General features: G+C 36.1%; 2 protein-coding genes across 2 annotated transcripts in view; both read left to right on the top strand.

Moving 5' to 3' along the window:
* The first annotated feature begins 5,376 nt into the window (after nt 1-5,376).
* LOC107039441 (G1/S-specific cyclin-E1) lies at nt 5,377-14,275 on the top strand. Its single transcript, XM_015259046.1, has 3 exons — nt 5,377-6,404; nt 7,274-7,862; nt 13,312-14,275. Exons 1-3 carry the CDS (start codon nt 6,391-6,393, stop codon nt 14,050-14,052), a joined length of 1,344 nt encoding a protein of 447 aa, XP_015114532.1. The 5' UTR covers nt 5,377-6,390; the 3' UTR covers nt 14,053-14,275.
* Nucleotides 14,276-20,247: 5,972 nt separating this feature from the next.
* LOC107039498 (transforming acidic coiled-coil-containing protein 3) overlaps nt 20,248-26,564 on the top strand; it is a 28,733-nt gene continuing 22,416 nt past the window's right edge. The window contains exon 1 of the mRNA XM_015259134.1: nt 20,248-20,606. Coding sequence (XP_015114620.1) covers nt 20,484-20,606 — 123 coding nt within the window. The 5' untranslated portion in view covers nt 20,248-20,483. The remainder of the gene's footprint in view (nt 20,607-26,564) is intronic.

Raw genomic sequence — 26,564 nt, 5'->3', positions numbered from 1 at the left:
ATTTTCTTCAACTTATTTACCTTTTATAGGAGAGGCTGAGACAAACTGAAACCTTAGCTACCCACAGCGTGATGAAGAGTCGAAACTAATACAACAAACAGCGCTCTTTCATTTTCCTCTACTGTTCTATTTTGTCCCATTATCCCCTTAAATTATTGATTTAGAATTTACAATTTTTTCTTGCTTTCTCTATGAAATTCCGAATCATTAAAGTCGCAATTCGTTAAAGTTTCGGTGAGTACTGGCTTTTTTTTCTGCGGAACTCTTATGGGCGGAACATGCATAAATAGTGCAGATAATCTGCAATTGGTTACTAGCAGATTTCATGCATACTTTATGCATATTTCATGCATAACTATGCAGACTTTACACATAGTGGGAGGTTCGCGGAGCTTATGTGTAAAACCTGCATAAGATTGCAGATAATCTGCACAACGTTTTCTGTGTGCTTGATATTTTTCATTGCCTGTTTTTTGGTATTCATTCGATAAGCTAAAACGTTACGGAATATTTTAAGCCCTTCTCCTCGGTAAAATCGAATAAATTTCTTCAATTAAATAGTTTCGCTTCTAACCCCCTGAAAACTACATTGATAGAAAAGATGGAAGGATTTAGTTCCATTCCATAACGGCCAGATCCTTTGCAATATATAAAGGCAAATGCCGGAAGAATTTAGTTGTTGTTGAAGTAGTCTATAAACTCTAACTGAGTTGTTGAGTTTAACGAGGAAAATTCAACTCAAAAAGCAAAAACAAATTCATCATTGATAATTTTTTTCATGAATTCTAACGTTGTTGAGTTTACAAAATCAATCCCTTAAATTCTTTCTCCAATTATCTTTTTAAACGACAGTCTCTCGTTTGAATACGTTGTTTCCACGCAACGCGCCATTTCAGGGATACAGAAACATGAATTATTTATTACAAAAATTTGACACTGACGATAATTTTCATATTGAAAATAGAATTTTTATTTATTTTTTCTGATTTTTCGAGATTTTTTGGAGATTTCAATGTTTGCCCTCACCTCGCAAAGTTAATTTTTTCACAAGGCTGTATTATTTTTGCACTTCTAAATTAATTGTAATCAATAATACTACAATGCTGAATGAGAATATTTTTATTCTATTAACTTTTCTTTAAAATTTACTTCCGATTTTAATCTTCACAATTCAAGTCATGTTTATACTACTTTAACGAGGTTTTGTAGCTATTCATCCCATTCATTAACTATTAACGAAGGGTGTTAATAATTTAAAAGCCTCGTTAAGCAAAACAAATTGTATTTTTTCTCTCAATCGAAGATGAAATGTCCCATTTTTCGTAGTTACTCCACTCACACTCGCCAGTCCCGCGAATTTCTCTTACAAGACAAATTATTCGTGACCTAATGACAATATTCTCAACTCGAAATATTTTCTTTTCATGTGCAAACTGGCTCAAATCAACTAGTCGATTTCATTATGGAAAATCTACAAACCTACAATGTGTTCAGTACAGGCCTTGTAGGTATCATTCAAATCCCCTCAATTTCCATTTGCTCTATTTCCCCCATTTTTCGAAAATTGCATTGTTTTGAGGATTGCGACGTCTCTTCCTTGTCATCGTTCCCTTTACAGTAGATGGAATTCAATCGATGAGGCAATAAAACTGCTGAGTACATCAGTTAGTTATTCGTCATCGTGTTTTACTTCCTGTTTGTTTCTTCGTTTTTTAAATGAATTGGCCTGAGAATTCTTATCTGACGAATGTTTCGGGAGATAAAATTATTGTTCTAGATTGAATATTGTTGCGGCAATTTATTGGCGATTGAGGTGTTTTTTAGATGTTCGTAGGTGCTTAAATATTTATTCCATTGCAGAGATAGTCTTCAATTTCTGTCGATTTTTAAGGTAATCACGAAGGTGAATATCCAGTGTTGAAGGTATCTACATTTCTGCAGGTGATCAAGGAGGTTTCTACTGTTCTTCAGGTAGATGTGATCATTGTGATTCTACTGTTCTTCAGGTAGATGTGATGTATCGTGACCATTCGGGGGCGTCGGGAGACTGGGCGCACTCGCGAGCGTTGAATTTGAACCGCGAAAAATCGCCGACAATCGCTATTTCATTGTTTGAATGTTAAGTTAAAAACTTCTGACATGAAAATTGAGACAAATGATGGTTCTATTGTTTCATTTCAATAGTCAATGAATTATTCATTGTTTGTATCCAGGATATTATGATTTTTTCAGTGCAGCGACTCGTAATTCAAATGTGGGAGTATTTTAAACTTTCAGAAAATAATAAAATAGGAAAGAGCGCTATAAATTCGCTAAAATTGGATTTTGCCTGATTATTAGATTTTTTGTGTTTAGGGATTGATGAAAGGGTTAAATTATGATTGAACAAATTTAAGTATCTCGATTTGAGGAAAGATGGATTTATTGTTGTGAAGTGGAGTAGGGTAAACAGCCCAGTGGCTGGACAGTTAAGGGAAATTCGAGTTTCGTGGTAGAATCTAAAATAAAAGAATCACCTAAATGGGGATATGGTGGCTTCCATACCTTCAAGAATGGTTTAATTAACAGAAAAAAATTATTTGAAGTGAAACTAACAAAACAAAGAATAATTGAATTAAGAAATAGTTGAATGCAGCCGAAATTCCTAATTTCTGGACAGGGCCATATTTTTTTTATTTCTTAAAGGTTGATCAATTATTGAAAGGTGAAATAATCAGTACAATTTTCATTTTATTTATGGAATATTCAATGCAAGCGGCAATCGTCCAGAAACTAATCCCCATCTAAAAATTGATCTGTTGACCCTACTTTTTTTGGAACTTAATATTCATTAGGGAAGGGTAGGGCAAAACGGACCCCTAGGGCAAAACGGATTACTGAATGGAAATAGAAACAAAAATTCAAAGTCATTTATGGTTTGACGTGATTAGCAAATCTCATCAAAGTGCGGCTCAACGAGACTTGTTGTCTATAAAATCCCTGTGACGGTTATGATTCTGAAACTCACTTTTAATTCAACAGAGTCAGTGTTCCTGATTTGAAGAAAAGAAAAAAAACAAAAATTACCAATTTTCTGTCAGTGGTCAGTTTTCCCCTAGCGGTCCGTTTTGCCCTACCCTCCCCTATTAATTACTCATATTTATGTTCGCTATTTTTTTTATTTATTTAAGCATTTTAAACCAATGGGTTTACTCTGCTGAAGAGTACTGATCAGAATACAAATCGAAAGAATAATCGATCATTTTTATCGGGATCTCCTACATTCACTTTAATTTTTTTCAAGAATAAATCAATAGTCGTAATTGCTCTTATGTTGAGTGCACTGAGAACTACTTTTACGTCGAAAGATGGGAACATTTTCTCAACTTTTAGTTTAGTGACAAGCTCAAGGCGTCGGTCCTCTATTCGTTCATCCACGATTATTACCGATGAGTTCAATGTCGCCATGTAAATATTCCAAGATATCTGGATGGAATGGACCTTTAAATTCAAAGTTTCGATGAATCCCTATGTTATCGACTCCTCCCCCACCTCCACACACCCCGAAGTTCATCGACATTATTCCTCTGCCAACTCAAACAGCGCAATACCATTTGACCACAGGAAAAAAAAATGTAATTTTTGTAATTTTTGTAATGTAATTTTTGGGGACGGAAATGAGTGCATTTCATTGTAAATGTATTTTTTACAAATTGTTTGGATGAAAATTTTTCCCGGAATCCCCAACTGTTCACCAACGCTTGCCACTTCCCTCCAAAATTCTTCCTCCTAAACTCATCCCAATGACTTTCCAACTGTAATCATGCACGTCAATCAAATCCACTTTTTCTGTCATAACAATCCGCCAAAAAAATCCCATAAAATTCAAATGCTCCACCCAAAATCCAAACCCCGCCAAAAAACTCAAAGCAATACATTTTGACCACAGGAAAAAAATGTCATTTTTGTAGATGAAAATGAGCGCATTTCTTTGTAAATGTATTTTTTTACAAATTGTTTGGATGAAAATTTTTCCGGAGTCCCCAGCTGTTCACCCCGTTCACCAACGCTTGCCACTTCCCTCCAAAATTCTGCCTCCTAAACGCATCCCAATCACTTTCAGTCACAACAATCCACCAAAAAAACCCATAAAATTTAAATGCTCCACCCAAAATCCAAACCCCACCAAAAAACTCAAAGCAATACATTTTGACCACAGGAAAAAAATGTCATTTTTGTAGATGAAAATGAGCGCATTTCTTCGTAAATGTATTTTTTTACAAATTGTTTGTATGAAAATTTTTCCGGAGTCCCCAGCTGTTCACCCCGTTCACCAACGCTTGCCACTTCCCTCCAAAATTCTGCCTCCTAAACGCATCCCAATCACTTTCAGTCACAACAATCCACCAAAAAAACCCATAAAATTCAAATGGTCCAGCCAAAACCCAAACCCCGCCAAAAAACTCAAACAAAGCAATACATTTTGACCACCGGAAAAAAATGTTATTTTTATAGATGAAAATGAGCGCATTTCTTTGTAAATGTATTTTTTTACAAATTGTTTGCTTGTTGAAAATTTTTCCGGAGTCCCCAGCTGTTCACCCCGTTCACCAACGCTTGCCACTTCCCTCCAAAATTCTGCCTCCTAAACGCATCCCAATCACTTTCAGTCACAACAATCCACCAAAAAAACCCATAAAATTTAAATGGTCCAGCCAAAACCCAAACCCCGCCAAAAAACTCAAACAAAGCAATACATTTTGACCACCGGAAAAAAATGTTATTTTTATAGATGAAAATGAGCGCATTTCTTTGTAAATGTATTTTTTTTACAAATTGTTTGCTTGAAAATTTTTCCGGAGTCTCCGGCTGTTCACCCCGTTCACCAACGCTTGCCACTTCCCTCCAAAATTCTCCCTCCTAAACGCATCTCAATCACTTTCCAACCGTACTCATACACATCAATCAAATCCACCTTTTCTGTCATAACAATCCACTAAAAAACCCATAAAATTCAAATGCTCCAGCCAAAATCGAAACCCGGAAAAAACTTCCAAACCCCGCCAACAAACTCAAACAACGCAACAAGTAAGCGCACAAGCATATCATAATGACCGTCCACACGTTACCCGAAAAATACGTGGCAAGATATCCTTGCATCCCTCCCAAAGCGGTTGTGGCGGGCTGGGGGGGTCGATTTACGCGCGTACGGTTCCCGCGTGCTCTCCCAACCCTCACCACACTCACACAACCTGTAGATCCCCCATTCCCTGCACAAGTATGAGTGCATCCATGTTACACCTGATCAGCTGAGCGCCAGCTGTCCGAGCCCCACCAGCCAATGAGCATTCAGTTCATCCACCAGCCGGAGCGCCACAAATGCAACAACCAGTGACTCTCGCACTAGCGTTCCCGCGAAATGCCACAGACTCTCCCGCATTTTCACCGACAATTTCCCATTTATCGGAACATTTCACGTGTCTAAAGCCCTTTTTAATCGACAGTGACCCCCCAGTGAGTGAACACATCCCCAAGGAAAACGAAAAAGTGCCGAAAAAGTGAAAGAGTCGAGGAAATATCGAGGGAATTCACCAGCAAAGTTGGACAGTGCGCGCGTGGGTTTTTCCCTCGTAATTAGTGAACAATTTGTGTGAAAAAATCACCGAAAATCGGTTGCAACTTGTGCCTAGGATATCTGCGAACACCTGGAGACACTTTGTGAGTGATTTCGGGGGAATTTTGTCGGGAAAAACCGGGGAAAAATATTAGAATTGTCGGAGCGTCGGGACGCTCAGCCCGCCGTGATTGTTGCTGCAGTTGGTGCATTATCGAAGCCCTCGTACGCGCAAAAATTGGGGAATTGAGGGGTGGACACTTGAGGGAATTGTTTGAGGTTCCATTGACCCCCGGAAAACCGGAAAAACTCGAGTTTTCTTCGAGGTTATGTTGTGTGTACAGAGGGCGTGACAGTACCGGATTACCAGAGGGGTTGGTCATAGTTTCGCGCGCTAGTCTCCCGCGCTCCACTCATCAACTCCCGCATTTTTCCAATTTTATAGCGTAAATTAGTTGATGAATAATTTTAAAAAATTGGCCATTTTATTTCAATGAAGTTGTGAGGTTGGAAAAAAATTGGAAAAATTTTTTTCGCGATTTTTTCGAGGCCTTTTGGGCGACGAAAAAACGGTCGGCTCGGTCGGCGGTCAGAGGGAGCATTATGGCGATTGAGTGAGAGACCCAAGCATCGCTCTCGTCATTTATCCTCTCTCATTTATTCAATTCGAGGGTTTTATTGTTACTGATACCTTTGGCGGTGTTGGGGGAGTGTTACCGAAGGCCTCTGAGAAAATTTGGATTTTTTTGGAGAATTTTTTGGGAAAGAGAGCACACGTCATCACGGACAGCATCAAGATGCCGCAGACTAGGTGAGTCGGAGTCAATTTTCTTGGGGGATTTAATTTTATGGAACTTATTTGGGATTTTCTGGAATCTCTGGACTTGCATTATTCCTTTGGGTGGAGTCTTGTGGGGGTGCTGAGGGAATTGGAGAAGGATTATTTTGGGTTATTGGGTGGGAAAAAAATTCTGTGCTCTAACCTGTTCTCGTGAGGACAGGGCGTGCACGCTGTGAGAACATTTTTCTCGGGGGTTTTTCAAGGCTTTCCAAGGGGATTTTCCATTGCTCTTATTTTCTTCATTTTTTGGGGGATTGGGTGACGGATTGTGGGGGTCACAGGGAGGCGGTGGGGGGGCATGAATTTTTTAGAATTTCCGGGAATTCGTGGGAAGACTTGGGGCCTCGTGGACACAAGTATGGCATAAGGAGATTTATTAATGTGACTTATCGTTGTTTTTCACTGATATCTTGTGATCCGTGGGCGATGGAAAGTGGAGAGTTGTTTCATTGGAAAGGGGGGAAATTTCCAGACAGGGTACACGTAGTTTTCGGGACTATTGTGGCGTGGAACAGGAGGGGGCGGGTCGAAAACAGGTTTTCCGGGGTGGAATAGTTTTTGGTCGTATCTCAATAATCAACAGGGCGTAACAGTCTCTTGATCCTTCAATTTCGTTGCAAATTTTGTGACACGAACAACAAAACAATTTTCAATGTCCCAACTCATCAGCTTCTCAAGAAATTCCTGAAAAACTGAACTGGAAATAATTTTTTCTCTTTATTTATTGCAAGAGGAAATTATTTGTTGAAGATGAATGCAACGAACGTGAAGTAAATGTGGAAAAATTGTTGGCGATGGCTATTTCGTGTGTTAATGTTTCCCTCTTTGGTTTTAATCAGTCTCCAGGAGAATCATCCCTTCACACCCCAGGGAATGAAGCCCCAACTCCTGAAACGTAAACGCAAGAGTACAGAACCATCGGAGGACGCTGAGAATATATATCCACCGACTAAAATAGCGACAGTCTCTCACTGTCATGGGGCACGTATTACGGAGACCCCTAAGACCCCCCAGAATCACTCGTCCTCTCCCCTGAAGGAGCGTGAGCCCTCTACTTGGTCAGAATTGCGAACGTCCACGTGCTTTCTAACCCCCTCGGCCTCTTCCACCTCCTCTGGCAAGCCAAGTCCTCTCCCCTCGTTTCCCTGGGCCGATGGCTCACAGGTGTGGTCGATGATGTGCCTGGGAGATCAGAAGACACTTACCCAGAGGGACTCGCAGATGTTCCAGAGGCATCCCACACTGCAGCCCAGAATGAGGGCTATTCTTCTGGATTGGCTCATCGAAGTCTGCGAGGTTTATAAACTACATAGGGAAACCTATTATCTGGCTATGGATTATATCGACAGGTATCTGTCGACACACTCTAATGTACCAAAAAGTCAACTACAACTCATTGGCATCACCTGCTTATTTATTGCTGCCAAGGTAATTATTTTTTTTTTTTGCTATTTTATGGAGATTTTGAGCTTGTTTGAGATATTTTTCATGATGGGACTCAAATAGTTGATTCGTGATTGCTTGAGAATTTATTTCATCGTTAAGGAAAAATGTAGCAATCATCGAATTTCGAATTGGAGGGGAATTTCGAAAATATATTCACCTGAATGTTCCTGATTTCTATGAATTTTTGTGGAACAATGGAAATAAAATTGACAGTCTCCATTGATTTATTTATCAAATTGTAAATTTTTAATGAAGAAATTTCGTGAAATTTCAGTGGAAAAATTTTTAACAGGGAAATATTTTTGAGAAAAAGTGCATGTTGGGTATTTTGGGGATATCTGAGGAATGAGGAAGTTTAGGAGGCTTCGTGAAGAGGGCATCTCTGTAGATTATTAAATTTTCTGTAACAGATTTTATGATAGATTCATTTGATCCTACTATTTTTTTAAATCTATTAAGCATCAATTATTGAGATTCTGTTTTTTTAATGCTCATATTTATTCAATAATTACTCATATTTGTTACTCATATTTATTCAATCATTTGTTTCGACACTTCATCCCTGATCTAAACGAAAATTATTGGAGAAATATCATTCTTTCAAAACTCCAACTGTCCAACTGAATTTATTTATTTTTATCGTTTTATTTTCTGTAAGAAAATAATTTGTTCAAAAACAAGTTGGGTAATGGAATGTTTATTAAATTAACTTGTTATTTTATGGAGATCACTAGGATTTTGAAGATGAGGAGTCATCCTAAAATTCACTAGGCTTTTTAAAAATCGATTATTATTTTTTATAATTCTATTCATGGTGCGTATTTTGGGGATAACTGAAGAATGATGAAGTTTGGGAGGATTCATGAAGAGAGCATCTCTGTAGATTATTAAATTTTCTGCAACAGATTTTATCATAGATTTAATAAATCCTGCTATTTTTTAAGATCTAATCAGCATCAATACAAATCAATTATTGTTTTTTTTTAATCGCTATTATTCATTTTTATTCAATAATTTGTTTCAATATTTCATCACTGATCTAAACGAAAATCATTGAAGGAATATTATTTTTTAAAACCTTCAACTATCCAATTGAATTTACCTATTTTTATCCTTTTATTTTCTGTAAGAAAATACTTTGTTGAAAAACCACGTTGATAATGGAATGTTTATTAAATTAATTTGTTGTTTTATGGAGATCACTAGGATTTTGAAGTTGAGGAGTCATCCTAAAATTCACTAGCACTGAAAAAATCTATAATTCTGTACATTCTGTGTATTTTGGAGATAGTTGAGGAGTGAGGAAGTTTAGAGTGATTTATGAAGAGGATATCTATGTAGATTATTGAATTTTTGGGAAAAGATCTTTTGATAGATTTAATTGATTCTACCAATTTTTAAGATCTATTGAGCATCAATGTGAATTAATTATTCAAATTCTTTTTTTTAATCTCTATTATTCATATTTATTCAATAATTGGTTTCAATACTTCATCGCTGATCTGAACGAAAATTATCGGAGGAATATCATTCTTTAAAACCTTTACCTATCCAATTGAATTTTTTTTATCCTTTTATTTTCTGTAAGAAAATAATTTGTTCAAAAACAAGGTAAGTAACGAAGGGTTTATAAGTTAATTTATTTTATGAAGATCATTAGAATTTTGAAGATGAGTCATTCTAAAAGTCACTAGCATTTAAAAAAATCGATAATTCTGTAATCACGACATTGTAAGATGAGATAACTCCAAAAATGACATGCACATTTTTTTATATCTTATGAATGGACTCAGGAGAATTTATCAAAAGACATTTTTTGTAGATAACAAAACTCTCTACAAAAAAGGTAGAAAAAAATCCCTCCTTAATCTCCTGATAAATTTTGCGAAACTCACTCATTTCCCAGATATTCATGAGTTATCTTCTTCTACGAATGGGAATTGATTAGAATGGATTTTTTTAAATTCACTCGTTTTTGTTAGTGAATATTTATGCAAATTTATGTAAATTTGTCCTATTTTTTTATTCAAAGAATGATTTGTTGGTTCACTCACCACTATTTCTGCAATTAAATTTTAAAAAATACGCCCACTTGGCAAAATGAATCTTCATTGTTTTATCGATATCTCATAAAAGAGTGGGTTTATCGGAATTTGTCTCAGTCCATTATTGTAGGCTACAAAATATTCTGCAAAACGCCTCCTCCGATGAATTCCCCTCATCTTCTCCAGGTATTCCCGAAATAATCCCCACGTCATTGTTCGTCGCATCTCCTTTTACAAATGAAAATTCGTTAAAATAAATTGTCAAAATTTTAAAATATGAAATCATGAAAAAAAAATTCCCCCGTAAATTCACTGGCATTTTCTCGTTGAATACTTCGGCATTGAAACGATCAGACGGCAAAACTCCAAAAATAACATTCTCATTATTTTCCAAATACCTCAGAATCAAGTAGGCCTACCTAAATTCACCATGTGACCATTTTTGTGGCTGACAAAATTCCCCACAAAACACTTGTCCCCCCGAAATTTCCCTAAACCCACTCAGTCTTGATAGTCCAAAAATAACTCGGAGATCATTTCTGCATTGAAGTGGTAAACCATATCGAATCAAATAGAAACGTTCCATTAAATTTTAATTAACTGCGATACTGAGTCATTTCACTGAAGAATGGCAAAAGGCTAATTCTGTGACTGAGCGATTTTTCAATAAAAAATATTTTTACATTTCACTTTGAAATAATCCAATTTTACCCCCAAATTAATTGATATTAAAAATTACAACACAACGAAAAAAATATTTTTGTATGTTATACAGATGAAATAAAAGTAAAGAATAATTTTTTAAATATTTGAAAAATAATTTTAAACACCAAGAAATGTTAGGGAGACGGGGAATAAAATGAAATGGTTTAAAAAGTGTAGTCAAAATCACAACGATTTTGTTTAAGGCCCGGGTGTACTATCTTTCGAATGTTATCTTGATTTTTGTTATCTTTTGTAATCCAAAATTGTCAATTAAGTGGTACAAGTATCAAGTAGAAATTTCCAACAATTATGATAGAATGATTTTTAAAAAATAGAAAAAATTCTGAACTTTTTTAAAGAGCGTTTTTAATTGAGATTCAGAATGAGTTGAAAAAAGTGGAAATTACAAATATCTGATTCGCTGTGGCAGACTATCTATTAGCTGTCATTTTCCATGGTGGATAACACTAACTCCCCATGGGAAGTGACAGCTAGGTATCTCAATTTTCAAAACAGTGGTATGTAGCCATCTGCCATTGTTATGTGATAAAAGTGTGATTAAAAAATTCTCCAAAATATTACAACTTTTTTCAAACAGCCTTTTCCGTAATAAGTGTCTCTGTGCAGTGTGGGAAAATATTTACGAAATCAGTCTTCCCCCTGCATGATATTGGGTGACAGGCCACCATTTGTCACCGTAAATCAGATACATTTTTCAATTTCTTGTTATTCAACTTATTCTGAATATAAATTAAAAATGCTCTTTGAAAAAATTAAGAGTTTCTTCTACTTTTTTTGATTATTCATTCATAATTTTTCAAAACTTCTGCATGATGCAGGACTCAATTGACAATTTCAGATGACGAAAGATGAAAAATAACATCGAGATAACGTTCGAAGGGCCTTAATACTGCAACTTCAATAATCCGTTATTCGAAACAATTGTAATTTAAGGGCCGGGTGGATTATCTTTCGAACGTGATCGTGGTTTTTTTTTTATTTTGATAAACTGAAATGATCCTCGATTGCTGTTCAGTTTTACATAGCCCTACAGTCTCCAAACATTATGATTGTACAATCAAAAACACATTGAAAAAAGCTGAACATTTTGAATGAGCGTTTTTGAAAAATATTGGGAAATAAATGCAATAGGGAGGAAATCGCAAATTAATAATTTAATGTATCTAACGGCTGTTAGGTCGTTAGTTATCATCATAAATTATCCATTCACTATTTTCTCTCTATCAGATTTATTTCTTAATCTTTATTAAAAACGCTCTTTGAAAATGTTCAGATTTTTTTCTATTTTTTTTTATTGTACAATCATAATTTGTAGGGACTCCTGCGTGATGTAAAATCCAACGGAAATTGTGATATATTTTACATTATGAAGATGGAAAAAGCAATCGAGATAACGTTCGAAAGATAATCCACCCGGGCCTTAAAAAAATGTTTCGCTTGAATTGCATCAAACAGTCGTTTTTCGACTGTTTCATTTTACTCTTCACTGAGAGAAAAACGACAAAGTTTTCAAACAAGTGTTACTTGTACCAAAAAAATTGTTTTTTGAAAATGATCAAAATAGTATATTTCGTTACGAGTGCGGAAAAGAGTTTTTCGGCTCGTGGGAGGTTTATAGCACGAGCCGAAGGCGAGTGATACAATCCCACGAGCCAAACAACACTTTTCCCACGAGTATCGAACGATATTTTTCGTCACAATGTGTGGAAACGGGACGTTACCTTTTCGCACAGCGTGATGAAAAATCTTTGTTGCATGCGAAACAAGGGATCGTAGTTTTTCGTTTCGACTGTCTAATAATCACAGACAAGAAATGAACCCTTAAATGAAGCAATAATAATGATATGACAGCAATCTTGTTACTTATGGATAAAATATTTGTTGCTAAATTTTCCTCTATATGAGATATTTTCATCCTGAAAAGGCACCGTCTGGTGTGAATTATCCGCCCCTTGAGCAAAATATTTCGTTGTTGTCGAAAGCAGAGCAATTATTCATGTTTGAGGCTTTCAAATTCGAACCAAACAAATTCTTTTTTGGCAATTTTCAACTAGCAATTTTGTTGACCCAAACAAGACTGGTTTGACATCGTGTTTGTTTTTCTTTCAGTGCACTATTTCATTTTACCCCACTGTTTCATCTTGCCCCACTTTTCCATAGCTAAAAGAAGTTTTCTTTTTATCGTTATTTTACATCGCTTCGACCCGGTTAGAGTATACTGCGATGATTATCAAGACTTTAAATGGTTAGATCGCACCATTCTACCCGGCCGGGATTTGAACTCGGAACCTTTCGCATGTGAGGCAACGAACTTACCCACTGCGCCAAGCCACCGGGACCTAGAAGAAGTTGAGGAGAAGAAATCAGTATCGAAGTGGTAAAACGGTTTAAGTCGACTTATCCCCCAGTTGAGTTTTTAACGAATATTTCCGCATCTAAGGGAAGTAGCGAAAATTTCGTGATTACATTTATTGCAGCTCTCAATGGGCTCTACAAAAAAGGTTGTTCCAAAAATTTGGCTATCTCCCTTAGATTCCGAGATATTCACTGAAAACTGGTCAATAGTTAAAATTGACTTGTACCGTTTTACCACTTCGCTACTGAAATTAATTGAGACGTTTGAAATTCTAAGGATAAACGGATTTTTCAACCCTTTTCAGGTTGAAGAAATTTACCCCCCAAAAATCGCCGAGTTTGCCTACGTGACCGACGGTGCCTGCACAGAGGACGAGATCCTCGGAAAGGAGCTGATAATCCTGAAAGGTCTCGGCTGGAACTTGTCCCCAGTGACGCCACCAGGTTGGCTGAACGTCTACATGCAAATGGAGTCGGGCGATTGGTCCCGGCCACACGCCTTCATCTACCCTCAGTACAGTGGCCTCCAGTATGCCCAGGCAGCTCAGCTCCTGGACCTGGCGACCCTCGACGAGGGGAGCTTGAAGTTCCCTTACTCCCACATGGCAGCAGCTGCTGTGTACCACACCCAGGGTCGAGAGTGCGCCCTCAGGGTGTCGACCCTCTCCTGGGAGCAGCTGGCCCCCTGCGCCAAGTGGCTCAGTGCCTTCGCCCACATCATAGCCGAAGACGACTCCCAACTGCTCTCAAGGTCAACAGCACCCCCTGTCGAGTCTCACGCAGGCTCTGGACTGAGAGCAGCTGTACCCAACATCGTCCTGGACGAGTCCCACAGGATCCAGACGCACGTCGTGGACCTCGCTATGCTCGAGAAGGCACAGCAGAGGCACAAGGACTTGGAATTTCATTCACTAGACTCTTTAGACTCTACCAGTCTTGATACAGGCAGTCCTGATCAGAGTGGCATCCTCACTCCACCGTCCAGCAGCCAAAAAAACTCACCCACACCACCTAGGTTACCTCCACAACTCGAACCTTACACGTAATTGAGGCTGGTGGGTGAGTGTCTGAGGGTCATTAAGGGCTCGATTATTATTCAGTAAGGAAGTGGTTAAATGCGCAGGGAGAAAATATCTTGAATCAAGAATACACTATTTGCATGAATGAAAAATAGAAATCCTTCGTCGAGAATATATATTCTTGATTCTAAAATTCAACAGATAAAAAATCTAGAAATATCTGTCTAGGATTCTTGAATTAAGATTATTTATCCTTGAATAAAAATATCTTAAATCAAGAATATACTATTTTCATGAATAAAAAATAGAAAAATCCTTCGTCAAGAATATATATTCTTGATTCCAAAAATTCAACAGATAGAATAGCTAGAAATATCTATCTGGGATTCTTGAATCAAGATTATTTATCCTTGAATAAAAATATCTTGAATCAAGAGTATACTATTTTCATGAATAAAAAATAGAAAAATCCTTCGTCGAGAATATATATTCTTGATTCTAAAATTCAACAGATAAAAAATCTAGAAATATCTGTCTAGGATTCTTGAATTAAGATTATTTATCCTTGAATAAAAATATCTTGAATCAAGAGTATACTATTTTCATGAATAAAAAATAGAAAAATCCTTCGTCGAGAATATATATTCTTGATTCCAAAATTCAACAGATAAAAAAACTAGAAATATCTGTCTAGGACTCTTGAATTAAGATTATTTATCCTTGAATAAAAATATCTTGAATCAAAAATATACTATTTTCATGAATAAAAAATAGAAAAATCCTTCGTCGAGAATATATATTCTTGATTCCAAAATTCAACAGATAGAACAGCTAGAAATGTCTATCTGGAATTCTTGAATTAAGATTATTTATCCTTGAATAAAAATATCTTGAATCAAAAATATACTATTTTCATGAATAAAAAATAGAAAAATCCTTCGTCGAGAATATATATTCTTGATTCCAAAATTCAACAGATAGAATAGCTAGAAATGTCTATCTGGAATTCTTGAATTGAGATTATTTATCCTTGACTAAAAAAATCTTGATTCAATAATTTTCTCTTGTCATAAGTTGTATTTCATAATCTTTGTAAATAAATATTAGTTTTGGGAATTCATTCATTACACATTGAATCATATGTACAATGAACGAAGTTTCAATCAGTCCAAGAGTGATTTTTTGGGGACGATAAATTTTCTGCAATCTATATGAGAGACAAGTGAGGGTTCGATTATTATTTTGTAAGAAAAGTGTAAAATGTACAGGGAGAAAAAATCCTGAATCAAGAATATACTATTGTTCTGAAGAGAAAGCAGAAAAACTCTTGCTTCAAAATACGTATTCTTGATTTCAAAATGAAACAGATACTATATCCAAGAATATCTATCTGGGATTCTTGAATCAAGGTTATTTATTCTAAAATAAAGAAAAACAATCTTGATTGGAGAATTTTCTTCTCCTTGCATGAATATTAATCTTGAAAATTTTGCTCATTATTCATTTAATTATATGTATAATGGACAAAGTTTCAATAATTCCAAGAGATTTTTGGGGATGAAAAAATTGCTGCAATTTATCTCAGAAACAAGTGATTTTCTGAGGCAAATATCAGGAAGAAATTATTTTGACTGAAGAACTCGCCAACAAAAAATGTCTCATGATATTTTTGTCTCTAAAATCCCTCATTATGGGGATGATTTCATGTGGAAAGAGATATATAGTGATTTAATACGCTTCACCACTTCGCTATTGATTTTTTTTTTCACTTCTTTTTGAGTAATCTACTGCCCTTTTAGTACCTTATCAACTTTTTCGATGACTCTTTTATTCGATCAATAACATTTTTAACACTGCCATGGTTAATAGGTTTTTGCGAGGCATCGTGACTTTAAGAAGACTCTTAACAGTGATATGAATATTATTATTATATTATCTTTGAGGTGTTTGAGAGGGGAAACGAGGTGTTCAGATTATTGGAAGTTTCAGGATTCCATTATTTTTAATGGAATTGTCTATTGTTGCTTGAAGCAATGGGAGGGGGAGGTTTATGGACTCGAATGTAGATCTTTTTTGATCTGTTCGTTAGTTACGAAATGTTAAAATATTGTCAGTGGGTAGATAATTCTCGATGGAGTGGAGATAAGAGATGAATTCAAAAATTTTATGAGGTGTTTTTCGACGATATCTTCGGAGGAAGTAGGTTTAAGGGAAAATTGTAGAAGAGTTTTTTGTGGGGAATTTAAAGGGCTGCAAAAAAAGTCTTTTGACATTTTTTTGTAAACCTATTGGTTTCGGAGATATTTGCGAAGTAAGAAATGTATGTAGGTTATTCAACTCAAAGTTGAGTTTTTATTAAGTATATTTGTATCTCAGAAACTATTTGGTTTGGGAAAAAATGTTTATGGACATTTTTGTGGAGAATTTTGTGGGCTACAAAAAGAATCTTCTGACGTTTCTCGATAAACCTAACGGTTCACGAGATATTTGCAAAATAAGCCGGGAATTTTTAGAGTTTTCTCTGAAATTAGTAAAACAAATAGTTCAATAAATTGAGATTGACTAATAGGAAAATGAAATAGGGCGAAAATTTTCAGTACACTTTTCTGTGATCAATCCACACGTTAGGGCTTCATTCCTTCGGACTTCACTTCATGAAAAAAAAAAAAGAACAGAATCATCAGAATATCAAACCGTAATTTAGTGCCTTAAATAAAGTGCTCCTTATACTTTTTTATCTATTGAATAAGGACTGAGTGTTGTACATAGTATTTTCTTTTATATTAAAATATTCATTACTGGCATTTGATAAATTCCGTGATTGTTCACGGGTAAATGGTAATCATCGAGAGTGTACATAATCCTATGTTATTTTTCGTCATAAGTGTGAGAATGAATATAGGAGAATTGAATATGAATATATATTGACTTTGATGAGTGTCCCATCGAATTGTTGAGAGTGAAAATATCAGTTATAGTTAACAAATTACCCAGTATGGAGTTGGGAATAACGAGTGAGGATGATGAGAGATGATAGAATTTATACATACAATTTGTAAGATGCGATTGACAATAAAAATGCAAAAAAAAATTCGGAGTTTTATACGTTTTAAATTCACTTAAGCATGTCTTTACACTAATGACATGATTTATTATTATTCGCTTTTTAATTAAATTATAACACCTTTTTGTGGTTTTTTGCACAAATTTTTTTATGAAATATTTAAAATGATAGCCTCAGATGTCAGAACGATTATTTGCCTTTTATCTGATATTCAATATCAAATTATGTCGATAATACGTAATATTGAAATAAAAAGAAGATTTTTTTACTCAACGACTCTCCGCAATGATTCAACAATTAACAAAAGTTTGCGTTTTACAATTTCACGATTGCATCTACTCGCATAATTTGGAGTTTAGGGTCAGAAATAAAATCTTCAACAACACTTCGAACTTCCACTTGAAAATTGCCTCAAAAACTAAAAAACTTCAATCTATTTAATAGATATGAAAATTATCCCAAATACTCATCACAAAATATTAGATCTTAACTATTCAAAACTCCGTTGGATACACAAGAAGTCTTCACATTTTGTTCCCAAGATAATTAAAGAATTCATAAAAATGTTATCCTTCCCTCATTACGTTTTTACATTCTTCGAAATGAATTTATACCGACAATTTTCAGTTAAAAATGTTGAATATCAAAATAGTTCAATAACAAGTCATGACGATGAAATAAAGACTTTTTATTCGAAATTTAATGGACAGAGCATTATCAGCCACTCCGGCATTATTTAACAATTAACGAAACTTTCTGTTCTATCTTTTGTTCTAATTTGAAATTTACAGTTAGAAATAAAAATTTCAATACGACCTCAAACTTCCACTTAAAAATGGCCTTTAAAAATCTAAAGAACTTGAATCTATTTAAAATATATTGAAGTAATCTCAAAGATTCCTCACAAAATACTAGATCTTTGCTATTCAAAATTCCATTGGCTACAAAAAGTCTCCCAACATTGTAGTCCAATTAATTAACAATCAACTCCTTCCCAGATAATTGAACAATGAACAAAAATTCCATTTACTCCAATTCCATCGAAACTATTTCGATAGCCTGACTGATATTGGAGAACACGTGGAAGAACTATTTCAGTTATAATTTAGTTGGCTATACAAAAAATGTTTTTATATTTTTCTCCCAAGAGACTCCTTCCCAAGCTAATTTAACAATTCATAAAAGTGGTATTCTTCTCCCATAAAATTTCTACATCTTTCCGAGCGAATCCATATCCATAATTTTCAATTTCTACAATTTTGAATATTCAATCATCTAATAACCTGTGATATTGAAATAAAATCAAGGCCCGGTTGCACCAGCTCCGGGTAATGAAAACGTCAGATAAGAAAAAAAGTAAATTTGGATGTTCGATGGATTATTTTACCCGAGAGAGTATCACAAATTTAACCCAGGAACAAAAAATAAAATTTGATCCCAAGGTTCAATCAGTGTTAATTCAAATGGGGCTACAGGCTAAATAAAAAATGATTCTTCCGGTCAAATATTGAAAATTTATGACCCCTACGATATAATTTACCCCGAGGATAAATTTTACCCTAGGGTTTATTTGGATGATAGGGCTTTGTGCAACCGGGCCCAAGACTTTTTATTTGAAAATTAAATCCCCTACACAAGAAATTGTTTCACATTTTACTCTCAACAGACTCCATCACAAGATAATCTAGCAATTCATAAAAATGGTATTCTTCCCTCATCAAATTTCTACATCTTTCCGAGTGAATCCATATCCACAATTTGCAATTTCTACAATTTTGAATATTAAATTATCTAATAACCTGTGATATTAAAATAAAATCAAGGCCCGGTTGCACCAGCTCCGGGTAATGAAAACGTCAGATAAGAAAAAAAGTAAATTTGGATGTTCGATGGATTATTTTACCCGAGAGAGTATCGCAAATTTAGCCCAGGAACAAAAAATAAAATTTGATCCCAAGGTTCAATCAGTGTTAATTCAAATGGGGCTACAGGCTAAATAAAAAATTATTCTTCCGGTCAAATATTGAAAAATAATGACCCCTACGATAAATTTTACCCCAGGATTTATTTGGATGATAGGACTTGGTGCAACCGGGCCCAAGACTTTTTATTTGAAAATTAAATCGGCTACACAAGAAATTATTTCACATTTTACTCTCAACAGACTCCATCACAAGATAATTTAGCAATTCATAAAAATGGTATTCTTCCCTCATCAAATTTCTACATCTTTCCAAGCGAATCCATATTCACAATTTGCAATTTCTGCAATTTTGAACATTAAATTATCCTGATAACAAGAGATATTAAAATACAATGAAGACTTTTCCATTCAAAATTGAATCGACTACACAAGAAATATTTTCACATTTTACTCTCAAAAGACTCCTTCCCAAGACAATAGACCTTTTCATTCTGGAAATCTAGAGGAAATATCTATTCCGCTCATCGAACTGAAAAATCTTCGGAAAAGTAATCAAAAATTCCGATAAATATTGTGATTAGTAACTAGTGACTCTCAAGATGAAAAAGTTTATTGACCAATTCACAAAAATGGTATTCTTCCCTCATGAAATTTCCACATCTCTCCAAATTAATTCATACCCGCAATTTGCAATTTCCAATGGACAAAGCAAACTCTTAGAGCGCCTAAAAACGTTCTAGTGGAGAATGGGGTAAAATGGACACTCGACTTTTTAAAAAATAGTCATAACTCAGAAACAGATTTATCAATTGCGCTCAGTCTAAGCTCATCACAAAGACGAATCATTGTTCTTTCTATTGAAAAATAAAATTATTCCATTTCATGAACAATTCAACAAGTCCTGAACATTTAAAAAAAAAGTGAAAAGTGTGCATTTTACCGCACCCTCTCCAATCTCAAGTTCTTTCCCAAAACCTCGTAAGTAGTTCTCCCAAAGATCACACGCCGGCCGTAAGATTTTCATTCATCATTTCCTGATTTTCCGCCGTCTCTTCAAACCGGTTCCCACCCCTAACCGACCTTCGCAAACCTCTCCCCCGCCATTCTACTCTACCGACCGCGCAGAACTGCCCCTCAGCGCCACGAATCCCCCCACCCCAACCGTTGCAACCGCTCCAGCTCTCCGATTGGCTCATTTGTTTTGCATTCAACTTGTCAAACGACGAAACCTCAGAAAGCCGTTGGAGAAATCGCTCTCCCAGCGTCGTGAATATTCTCCGCTGTTTTCACTCGGGAAAAACCTCGAGATTTCCAGTGAAACTCGTACCACATTCACGTCAACATCGACAAAGTGAACATCATCGACACTTTGTGAGAAATATCAGTGCAAATTAGTGGATTTATCTCGTGTTTTGCCAGTGGCTATTGCGTTTCCAGTGGAATTCAAAAGGTGTTACATTTTTTCTGAGCATGTCGAGTCCAACGAGACTGAGCAAGAGTCCTGTGGGAATTAGAGAAGGGACCAGAGTGATTTTAAGGGAAATCACAGCATCTCTGCACAACTCGCCGCCCACAATGTCTCCAGGAAAAAAGGTAATTTGATTTATTAATACTCAAATGAATTAAATTAGTCTAGTATTACGTGGTACAACGAATAGGAGTGACTGGGGTAAAATTTGATCGTCAATATCTCGAGATTGGCTGAGTGAAGTTCTCTATTTTTCTCACCATTTTGAAGATATTTTTCCAAGCTTCAGAATTATATTGAATTCGTTTAAGTCCCACCATTTGTCTAGAAGATATTGAGGATTAAACAAGACCCATTTTGTTTTTCCTCCCAAAATTATCATTTTTTTAAGGATTTTCATTCGTCAATAACTCAACATCGGCAGAGTGAAATTACCTCAATTTTACGTCAATTCTAAGATATTTTCTTGAGCTTTAAAATGAAATGAAACCCATCCAAATCACATAATTTGTCTAGATGATATGAAAAATTAAACAAGGTCCATTTTATCTTTTCTTCCAAAGTCAATCAGTCTTTGGGGCATTTTCAATCATCAATAACTCAACATCGCCAGAGTGAAATTACCTCCATTTGACGTCAATTCTGAGATATTTTCTTGAGCTTTAAAATGAAATGAAACCCATCCAAATCACTTCATTTGTCTAGATGATATGAAGAATTAAACAAGGTCCATTTTATCTTTTCTTCCAAAGTCAATCAGTTTTCGGAGCATTTTCAATCATCAATAACTCAATATCGCCAGAGTGAAATTATCTGAATATGACGTAATTTCCAATATTTTTTCTCAAGCTTTAAAATGAGATCAAATTTAGTAAAATTGCATCGTTTGCCTAGAAGATATTGAAAAGTAAAGAAGATTCCTTTTCCCCTTTCTCCCCCTTCAATTTGTCTGGAGATCAACTTCTGGAGAATATGCAGAAAACTAAACAGAATAACGAAATGTTTACGCAGGCCTTTTTTCAAGCTCTTATTCCTCTCCACAAAAAAGTTTTTATGAAAATTTCTGCGCCTCCATTAAATTCGGAGATACTTAACAAAAAGTCTCTCAGGAATTCTGCTGACTCATCGTTTTCTCCATATTTTTTGCAGTTTCATATCTTTACTATTTTTATTTCCTCTATCTTTATTCATCTTTGTGTTCCCAAACGTGTCATCACGAGCCCCAAACTCGTCCTCCTTCTTCTCGTCGCCACCTCCTCTCCCCCTTTGCCAGCATTTTTAGGCAGTTATGGTCTCGTGTTTGGCTATTTCCTCTCATACTCGTTCCCTCGGCTCTTTCGACCCTTCAAGTATGACTTTTACTCTTTTCCATCCGCTGCCTGACAGACTTTAACTGTCTTGCATATGTATTCTCTATAAATAAAACGAGATCGTCGTCCTGGAGCACTGTAAAAATACATTCATGTCGGGGGATTTTCAGTTGACTTTTTGGATCAGGAATACTGAACAGTTCGAGTTATCGGCATCTACCGGGAGGGCATTGACCTTGAGAAATGCGTTCGGGTACAAAACAAATAATTGGGAGTGAATTCTTATTAGGCAATCCTTGTTGATATGCGGGGCGGTTCCCGGGGACTGTAATTGGCGGCGACCAACGTCAGTCGAATTCTGATCTGAAAAGACTTGGGCTTTTTGCTTCAGAATGACAGCTTGTGATTGTTCAAATTCAAGTTTTGGATTTTTTTTCGGTTAGATCGACCCATTATGATCCATCCACACGCAGAGAAATATTCAATAAAAATTAGGTATCTTTTCCGAAATTCCGAAGTGAAATGTGGTTGTAGGAAATTTTACGGAACTGTCACGGAATTTTTCCACAGCGTTTCGTCATTTTTATCTGAATCTCCGGTGAAAAATTACGATACCGCCACTTAAATTTTCCGAGTCGATTCCGTAATTGGTGAGCGAATTGTGAGTTCCGTAATTTTTACTGAGCATTTCTCTCCGTGCAGTGCGAAAATGCAATTTATGTCACTGTTATGACATTCTATTGATCGCGATTTTCGGGCTGAACGGCATGAAATATTATATGTCACACGGCGATAAAAGTATTATCTGACGAATGCGACTTTATAATCCGAGTCAAAAGCGAAGATTATAATCACATGAGTCAATTAATGATTTTATCGCCGTGTGACATACAATACTTCGTGTCATTCGTACGGTCTAAAAATTGCATTTCTTGACTTTTTGGATCATAATGGGTCGATATAACACGAAAAATCGAAAACTTAGATTGAAACGATTACAATGCTTCCCTTCGGATGCAAAAGGTCGAGCGGCTACTCACTCCCAAGATCACGGCGCTACTCTGGCATGAAATCATTCCGAAATCACTCCAAAATCACGTGAAATCACCAAAATCACGTGGAATCAAATGATTTTAGCTCTCCGAAATAACGTGAAATCGTCTGAAAACAATGAAATCACCGAAATCAGTGGCACACCGGTGTACTACGAACCGTGCAAGTAATTCGTCATTTTGAAATTGACATTCCTGCCAACGATTATAATAAAATGCTGTGCTTATTGCCATAGTAAAATGGTAAAATTGACGGTTTTTCATCGTCATTAGCTCAAGATTGGCGGAGTTGAATCAACGAATTCGTTATTATTCTCCATTTATTATTACCAGTTTTGATTTTTATAGTTTGACACAAACAATTTTGCCCCACGTCTATCATTTACCAACTTTATTTTTCTGGAATCACTGATTTCGAATTAATGAAATCATTCGAAATCACCGAAATAATTTTTTCCGAAATCACTGAAATCAATTTATTATATTATTACCACACGGAGAGAAATATTCAATAAAAATGACGTATCTTTTCCGTAATTCCGGAGCGAAATAAGTTTGTAGGCAATTTTACGGAACTGTCACGGATTTTTTCCGGAGCGTTCCGTAATTTTTATCTGAATCTCCAGTGAAAAATTACGATACCGTCACTCAAATTTTCTGAGTCGATTCCGTAATCGGTGAGTGAATTGTGAGTTCCGTAATTTTTACTGAACATTTCTCTCCGTGCAGTTTTGATTTTTATAGTTTGACACTAACAGTTTTGCCCCACATCTATCATTTATCAACTCTATTTTTCTGGAATCACTGATTTCGAATTAATGAGATCATTCGAAATCACCGAAATAATTTTTTCCGAAATCACTGAAATCAATTTATTATATTATTACCACACGAAGAGAAATATTCAATAAAAATGATGTATCTTTCCCGTAATTCCGGAGCGAAATGAGTTTGTAGGCAATTTTACGGAACTGTCACGCACTTTTTCCGAAGTGTTCCGTAATTTTTATCTGAATCTCCTGTGAAAAATTACGATACCGTCACTCAAATTTTCTGAGTCGATTCCGTAATCGGTGAGTGAATTGTGAGTTCCGTAATTTTTACTGAACATTTCTCTCCGTGCAGTTTTGATTTTTATAGTTTGACACAAACAGTTTTGCCCCACGTCTATCATTTACCAACTTTATTTTTCTGGAATCACTGATTTCGAATTAATGAAATCATTCGAAATCACCGAAATAATTTTTTCCGAAATCACTGAAATCAATTTATTATATTATTACCACACGAAGAGAAATATTCAATAAAAATGACGTATCTTTTCCGTAATTCCGGAGCGAAATGAGTTTGTAGGCAATTTTACGGAACTGTCACGGATTTTTTCCGGAGCGTTCCGTAATTTTTATCTGAATCTCCTGTGAAAAATTACGATACCGTCACTCAAATTTTCTGAGTCGATTCCGTAATCGGTGAGTGAATTGTGAGTTCCGTAATTTTTACTGAACATTTCTCTCCGTGCAGTTTTGATTTTTATAGTTTGACACAAACAGTTTTGCCCCACGTCTATCATTTACCAACTTTATTTTTCTGGAATCACTGATTTCGAATTAATGAAATCATTCGAAATCACCGAAATAATTTTTTCCGAAATCACTGAAATCAATTTATTATATTATTACCACACGAAGAGAAATATTCAATAAAAATGACGTATCTTTCCCGTAATTCCGGAGGGAAATGAGTTTGTAGGCAATTTTACGGAACTGTCACGGACTTTTTCCGGAGCGTTCCGTAATTTTTATCTGAATTTGCTGTGAAAAATTACGATACCGTCACTCAAATTTTCTGAGTCGATTCCGTAATCGGTGAGTGAATTGTGAGTTCCGTAATTTTTATCTGAATTTGCTGTGAAAAATTACGATACCGTCACTCAAATTTTCTGAGTCGATTCCGTAATCGGTGAGTGAATTGTGAGTTCCGTAATTTTTATCTGAATTTGCTGTGAAAAATTACGATACCGTCACTCAAATTTTCTGAGTCGATTCCGTAATCGGTGAGTGAATTGTGAGTTCCGTAATTTTTACTGAACATTTCTCTCCGTGCAGTTTTGATTTTTATAGTTTGACACAAACAGTTTTGCCCCACGTCTATCATTTACCAACTTTATTTTTCTGGAATCACTGATTTCGAATTAATGAAATCATTCGAAATCACCGAAATAATTTTTTCCGAAATCACTGAAATCAATTTATTATATTATTACCACACGAAGAGAAATATTCAATAAAAATGATGTATCTTTCCCGTAATTCCGGAGCGAAATGAGTTTGTAGGCAATTTTACGGAACTGTCACGCACTTTTTCCGAAGTGTTCCGTAATTTTTATCTGAATCTCCTGTGAAAAATTACGATACCGTCACTCAAATTTTCTGAGTCGATTCCGTAATCGGTGAGTGAATTGTGAGTTCCGTAATTTTTACTGAACATTTCTCTCCGTGCAGTTTTGATTTTTATAGTTTGACACAAACAGTTTTGCCCCACGTCTATCATTTACCAACTTTATTTTTCTGGAATCACTGATTTCGAATCAATGAAAGCATTCGAAATCATGAAATCACCCTGAATCGCCGTCATTTCGAAATCACGGTGTCACTCAATTATGTCGTGAATAGCCCCTCGCAAAAAGTACTTATTGAAGAGTCCGAGGGCTGTAATCCCCCTCTCAGACCCCAATCCCCCCAAAACCCCCTAATCTTTTCTCCCGACCCTAGTCGGTATCAGTCCCCCCTTATCACTCCCTTCAGTACCCCGAGGCATCAACAGGCGTCCTTCAGATGACGCCACTCTCCCCAGTTCCCTTTCAAATGTCCCCCCCACCTCCCACCCAACTATACTCTATACCATAGTTGGTGATACCCCCTCTGAATTCCTCATGCACGTCCACGACCAAAACCCCACCGTTTCCAAGAGCGTGCGCGGTGTACCGATAGTACAGTGCGCGTTGCGGCAATACAAGTGTTGTACGAAGCCCCGTGAACAATGATTCCGTCACCGTGGAATCCCCTTGCCTAAATAACTTTCACGAAAAACAAAACTCATCCAAAGCCCATCCACCATTTGGCCCCAGCCCTTTTGGTTTGACTCCCGCAGTTTCTCCGAGTGTTTTGGACATTAAAAAGAGGTGAGTGTTAGAAGACATTTGTCCTGTGTTACAATCTGTGGGTTCAGCTGTACTTGTGTTCAGTCACATTCATACGTGTTTCGTAAATGTGAGCGAGAGACGATCGACTCTTCTAATATTAGAAACCCTGAGGATTGCACTTCTCCGTGGAAGTGACTCTCCACTCATTCTTGACAATTGTCAACGGCGAATTAAGGAATGATGAATTTTTATTGCCGCTCACTGACAACTGGGGGGAAATTGGAACGAAAGTCATGGAGAATTAGTTCACCTCGTTCTGTTCTGTTCAGTAATTGGGCAGGGCTTCTTTACGGATGGGAATGAGTCACTCTGGTCTTCGTCTGTCACGGACGCTTCCTTATAAAGTTTCAGGCGAGAACAGTGGACAGTGCAGAACGAGATCTCTCTGTCCTTCGATGTAATATGGAGATTGAGACTGATGCTAATTAGAAGACACGTCCCACATTATTTGGAGTGAAGTGGCATGTGTGGAACGTAGTAACTTGAGTCTCATATTTTTTAAGTTTTGGAGTTGTTGGG

The sequence above is a fragment of the Diachasma alloeum genome, unplaced genomic scaffold, assembly GCF_001412515.2.
Source record: "Diachasma alloeum isolate Michigan unplaced genomic scaffold, Dall2.0 Dall_scaffold_00300, whole genome shotgun sequence".
Taxonomy (NCBI): domain Eukaryota; kingdom Metazoa; phylum Arthropoda; class Insecta; order Hymenoptera; family Braconidae; genus Diachasma; species Diachasma alloeum.
The sequence above is the reverse complement of the archived record's forward strand: the minus strand, read 5'-3'. Positions and strand labels throughout refer to the sequence as shown.

Excerpts from the sequence above, each read along its gene's own strand:
- LOC107039441 (XM_015259046.1), top strand. Across the intron at positions 7,863-13,311 it reads GCTTATTTATTGCTGCCAAG|GTTGAAGAAATTTACCCCCC; the intron begins GTAATTATTTTT and ends AACCCTTTTCAG.